Source organism: Cebidichthys violaceus, unplaced genomic scaffold (genome assembly GCF_023349555.1).
Source record: "Cebidichthys violaceus isolate CVI_PGR_0920_01 unplaced genomic scaffold, fCebVio1.0.p SCAF_27, whole genome shotgun sequence".
Taxonomy (NCBI): domain Eukaryota; kingdom Metazoa; phylum Chordata; class Actinopteri; order Perciformes; family Stichaeidae; genus Cebidichthys; species Cebidichthys violaceus.
The window spans coordinates 5,471,983-5,478,101 of record NW_027176450.1 but is presented as its reverse complement, the minus strand read 5'-3'; the positions used below and the strand labels follow the sequence as shown (position 1 = coordinate 5,478,101).

General features: G+C 40.8%; 1 protein-coding gene across 2 annotated transcripts; it reads right to left on the bottom strand.

Annotated features, from left to right (window-relative positions):
• Positions 1-849: 849 nt before the first annotated feature.
• LOC137880213 (histone H3-like centromeric protein A) lies at positions 850-5,693 on the bottom strand. Of its 2 annotated transcripts, none has more exons than XM_068721425.1 (5): positions 5,529-5,693; positions 3,239-3,400; positions 2,806-2,927; positions 2,420-2,494; positions 850-1,287 (listed from the first exon to the last, which is right to left on the bottom strand). In XM_068721425.1, the coding sequence occupies exons 2-5, from the start codon at positions 3,357-3,359 to the stop codon at positions 1,102-1,104; spliced, it is 504 nt and encodes a 167-aa protein (XP_068577526.1). In that variant the 5' UTR covers positions 3,360-3,400; positions 5,529-5,693; the 3' UTR covers positions 850-1,101. The 2 variants fall into 2 exon arrangements, with proteins under 2 accessions (XP_068577526.1, XP_068577527.1); XM_068721426.1 differs by having other exon boundaries at positions 1,111-1,321.
• Between the last annotated feature and the right edge of the window lie 426 nt (positions 5,694-6,119).

Genomic DNA, 6,119 nt, shown 5'->3' with positions numbered 1-6,119 from the left:
GCACTACGCCCCCAAGTGGTGGGAGGTTGTACAAAAACAAAACAACAAAATGGCTCTTACATTTAATGAGAAAAGTTTACCTAAACATTTGAAAGCAATACTGAATGCCTGCGAGCTTGGCTGCATTATATTCTGCTTTTATTTTTAATTGTCACCTTGGGATCCTGTCCATGAAAATCACAAACAGGATTGGTGACAAGGGACATGTGGCAGAGGCCAACACCAAGTGGAAACGTGTTCGACTTGATGCAGAGTGTATGCAGCTCTTTGGTTCTACACGGACCGGACGGCTCCCAGCAACAACCCCAACACACAGCCGGGGGCTCACGAGTATGTCAAATGTCTTCCACATGAAATATTGTTTTACACTTAACGTGTGCAAACATTTCATATCCAACTTGTTATGAGTGACACTTGATTATGCTCCTTGAAGTTTCTGAGATACAGCCAGCTTCTTATCAGATTATATTTAGTCCTTGGGCACATGGGGCTAATCCATAGAAATAAAAGTATCAGAATTATTAGAAGTCATACCACAGGTGAAAACATTCACTTAAAGAGCCATTCTCTATTAGTTTTGATGCGTTTCAATGTTTGCTTCAGTTAAATCTCAGAATATAACTGCTGCTGACTCTCAAAAACAAATAGGAATCCTTCTGTCTTTCACACAAACTGATAAGAAAAACTCTTTTTATAAATGTCTTCAGATTTGTGCTGAGGCAGAAAACACTTCTGCTAAAGGGAAATCTAATTTTCAGTGGAAGGCACAAATGGGTAGAACATGATGGTAACATCACACAGAGAGGCACAATGAGACTGAATGTGTAGAAAACCAAACAAGACATCAGGTAGGTAACAGAAAAGGAGCAGTTTATTAACTAACTACATTTACACTACATTTACTTGAATGGAGAACAATATGTACACAAAGATCACACTAAGACAGCAGATCTACTATAAAAAGTAAAATTATTCAAAAATGTATTAAAATACTGCTGGACAAGAATCATTTTCATAATAACAGTCAAACTCTTAAAAGGTGACTTGATGCAAACGTTTCATAAAACCTGTGATGATCTGCCAATGTTTCTTTTGAAACACTTATATTGAACAGATGAAACACAGCATCATATAATCAGAACAAATTGAAGTGGAAAGAAGGGATGCTTGTCCACTCTGTACCGGGTTGTTTTCACAGGTTGTCCACTCCGCGGATCCTCCTGGCCAGCTGAATGTCCCGGGGGAACACGGTGACCCGCTTGGCGTGGATGGCACACAGATTGGCATCTGAGAACAACATGACGAGAAACGCCTCTGCAGCCTTGGAGGACGAGAAGAAAGAAAACCGCATATTTGTGATGTTACATCAAAGACATCGGCTTTGGCTCGTTCGTTGGGTGACTCGGTGTGTTTAGAACATGGCTGTAAGTTTCTACTCTAAATATAAATAGGCATCCCAACGTACAATCCTGGGTTCATTATCTAGGACTTAAAAGTAAGAGTTACTGTTTTCATCACGCTGGTCACACGTGTCTATTTTTATGAATATTCATCACGATGCAGACGAGAACCATTCTGCATCGATGTAGTGACAGAACACTGTGTGGTGGAAGAGCTATGAGAGAGGAAAAGTACCTAACTAAATTAAGTCCGCTAGCCAATGGGCTCATTCATGCAGTGTAAAAGTACCCTGTCTTAGAGGTGCTATGTGAAGCCTTAGATTCAGCACACTGCAGAAGGATTTCTGTTTTGTAATGTTTATGTATAATGTTCATACTGAGGGGGCTCACACAGATGCTGATACTGAAGATACATATCAGAGTGTAGTAGTGTGGAGGTCAGGTCTCATGCATGCAGCTGTATGCCTCTTCACAAACCTCTTCTTTAAAGCACTTCTGCCATGACTGCTTGTCCTTGCACGTTGCGAGTCAGTGCTTCACATAGTAATGTTTTTAGAGATGAATGCATGTGTTAGTGAAGTAGTGAGCATAATACTGGATCATTGAGACTGGATTATACTGCAGCAGTTTTGTGTGAGTTTGTAAATACATGTTTTCATATGGTTTGGCTGTTTTTAAACGCTGCCCCCACTTACTTCAATTCATCAAGGATTTACTCCGTTTTCAGGTTCACCATGGAGGCATGACAGGAGCTCAAAGTAACATGGTAAAATGTTAATTTTAAGAGTGAAGTATTCCTCTAAAATTGAATTATTATGAATGTCTAACGATCTCATTTAAACCAGAGCCAAATGACACAATATGTTATACACAGGCAACCATGTTCTACTCTTATCCATGACAGAAATCCTCAATCTGACTTGTGTCTGAGGTGTGTCGAGTATGCCGACCAGAAGTAAACACTACATTTGTCCAATGAGTGACAGCATGTTAGCTTGGTGGTGGAGGCATCTGCTTACCTCCTGCAGGGCCATAAGAGCGTAGACCTGCCACCGGAGAGCTTCACCAGAGAAACTCTGGCACACCTCACGAACCTGAGACATGAATCAAGAGTTAATGAACCACGACATCAGTCACACAGGTAGAGGAAAACAAGCAGCAGCAGAAAAGTATGCCTTTTCAGGCTTTGCACGCATTCCAAACCATATGAATGCTTAAAAAGAACAGCAAACTACACAATTAAAACAAAAATGGAAAAGAAAAAAGTAAACGTTAACACAAACCGCCCAAATACATCCCTGTATAATAGACTGGGGAACGTGTTATGGTTTTCAATTAGGATGGTAGTGGTTTAGTCCGCACTAAGCCTGGTCCAGCTATCAGACTCTCCTCAAGGTTTACTCACTAGACGAGAGAAAGGTCCCTTCCTCAGCAGAAGATCCGTGCTCTTCTGGTACTTGCGGATCTCCATTAAGGCCCTGGTCCCTGGTCGAAACCGTCTCTTCCTGGGAGACACACGGGGCTCATCTGGAAAACAGACCGAGTGTGAGAGTGTTATTGTGATGCAGGACAGGTAGGCAGTGATCATTGGCTGGCAGAGTATTAATGAAACGACGTCACCGCTGCAGGTGAAACCTGTTACGTTTTTTAGATTTTCTGTAAAAGAGTTTTAGCTTCTGGAATGTGGACCATGGTGTGGACGAGTTTTTAAATACTAGTTTAGCTCAATGGCCTGCCTTGTTTTGAACTTTTACTGGTTGTTAGCAGGAAGTTATTTCTGTGACTGAAACATACTGATTTGTTCAAAGGTCCCCTCCCGCTACTTCAGTCCCTCTCACTTGAAACTCCACTGCGTCTTGGGGACCGGGACGTTGAACCGGAAGTTCCCGGGGCCTCCAGCGGGGGCCGATGTTGAGGGGTTTTCCCCTTCCGGCGGCTGGCAGATGAATCGTGACGCATCGCCTCCAACAAAGATAAAAACTACTGCAGCCAAGGTCTAACTGTGAAAGAATGAGAACATCACATGCTTAATCCACCACAAAACATGTCCTTTCTTTGCAGGAGATGGATACGTTGTTCTTATTTACTGGTTATACTTTAAAAACAGCAGACACCAATGATGCTTCATATTAGATTTTCTCAACACGTTGTTGTACTCGAGTTATTCCTCTCTCCATAGAGGATGTAAATGTCATATCAGCCGTAGCACAAGGAGTAAGACCAAGGAAGCTCTGTGGAGCCGTCAGCCCACAAGATATACATTACAACATGTTGAATTACTATCAACGTCTATCTGTATGGTCCCTGTTGAATAAAAAAGCAGAATCTGATTTGTGTACAGAATCATGAGCATGCAAGAGGGATTCCCATGCTTGTAATGATTCATACTTATTTTTAATAGACTGAATCTCCTGAGCACAGAGAGCTTATATATGCTTTAGTACACACTGCAGCTGTGCTGTATGCACATACTACTTCCTCATAACAATGCGCCTGGAACTTTGACCCTCTTGGTCATACATCCATCATCTATCATCAGTCAGTGGGTACATCTCAAGTCTCTTAATTGTCATTTCCTCGATCCTCAATTGAACGGGAAGTTGTTCTGCTCCGCCATATTGACGACCGTCCCAAAGCTCTTATTTAGCTCGGAGGAGCAAAGATCGAGGAGTGAGGAGGGATCTCTGAGGAGCCATGAGAACAGGCTTCCAGGAAGTGTTTTAACGGCGGACACGCCCCCTCTTTGTTCATCAGTGATGTGATTGAACGCTGCAGCCAATCGGACTGATCAGATTTTTTTCAAAGTGTAAACAGTGAAGACGGATCAGATTAAACTCTAGTTTATATTTGATATGTTTAAATATATGTTCATTGTAGACTGAACAACAAAAGCACCACAAACAACTTTCTTCATTTGTTAGAAAGATTTGTCTTTTCATGATCTGATATTTCCCTCAATAACTTTTATTATGAATACAATTAAAGTGAGAAAGCTTTTTATATCATTTATCATCATTTCATTCAGTCACGTGAGGCTGATCATTCATGAGTTATTACATTACATTACATTACAGTCATTTAGCAGACGCTTTTATCCAAAGCGACTTACAATAAGTGCATTCAACATTGGTAATCAAAGAACTACTAGTCACCAGAAGTTATATCATTTAAGAGAAACCATAATCATATTCTGGGTTATTTCATAATCACGTCACAATTTCAAAACGTACAGACTAATTCATAAATATGACAAACGCATTCTGCCTAGAAATCGATCCTGTGCTTATAAACAGAACAGTTTATTAAAGAGGTAACAGAGAAAACACCTCTACAGTGATGATTACTGTGTGTCTTTATTAGTTATTAGTATTATTAGTTTCTATCATTAAGTACAGTGATCATGTGTGCAGACACAAACTATCAAAAGTCTCTCCAGCTGTTAAAGCCGACTGACAGCTGATCACAGCTGATCAATTACTAAATCTGTTTAGTTTCCAATAGAGAGGAATGATTTAAAAAACTAACGTGTTACTAAAGCGGTCACTTAAATAAACAAAGTACAAAATGTAAAAATAAGTTTCATTAAGTACAGGAGATGAACCCACCCACTCCACCGAGATGACTCCGTCTGATATCAACAACTTCCACAGACTGTGTAACGTTAATGTATTAACACTGAAAACAACTATGTAACGTTAATGTATTAACACTGAAAACAACTATGCAACGTTAATGTATTAACACTGAAAACAACAGTAAGGTGCGTTCACGTGAAGCCTCGTTTGTAGTATCCTGCACAGACAAACATTTGGAGATGTCAGCTGTAAAGCAATGGTTAAACAATGTTTCCCTTGTTTGGAAGTCTGTGAGACCGAGTCAGGAGAACGTTACGGTCACAAATGGAGCTACTTCAAGTCAAGCACAACGTTACTGTGTATTATACAGTGTGTATTTCACGAGATAACATCAGTATGATTACTAACGCTACCACGTTAAGTTAGCTAGCGTTAGCTCCTGCGTCGCTTTAACGATGGGCTAACTTTTAAATGTTAGTTTACGACTACAACATGTTATTAACGCACTCTACTCTTGTATACTTTCCTAACCCCAAAGTTATTACAAACGTACCGTGGACTTGAAGAATACTCCCGAACTAAATGTTTTCTAAAATACTGGAAACCGAACTGAATTAATTGTGCCGAGCAGACACAACAACATCCACCATCAGTTCAAACGAAGCTTCAGCGGCTCAACCAATCTTCTTCTTCTTCTTCTTCTTCTTCTTCTTCTTCTTCTTCTGTGGTGTTTAACGGCAGCTTGCATCCGTTTTATTGCATTACTGCCATCTTCCGGTTTAGGTCAGTTCCTACGTTCCTACTAGTAAACTTTCCCATCGGTCCCGTTGCTCGCAAGACGTTTGTAAAGCACCTTCTTCCCAGACTACTAGATCCCCACTCTAGTATATTATTCAGTTCTCTTCCTCTCATCCCTAGTCTTTGCATTTCTCCCAGCATGCCCCTCCTCTCTGAGCTGTGTCTACTACAGGAGGTGAGAACATGTTGTAGTTTCTGGTGCCTGCAGTGCTCACACAGACCGGTTGGATGCTTCACATCATGTGTAGTGTGCTGCGTAGATTGATGTGTCCTATTCTTAATCTAGATATTGTAACCTCTTCTCTCCTGTTTCCTCCCCTATATCATCCACTGCTCACTTTACTCC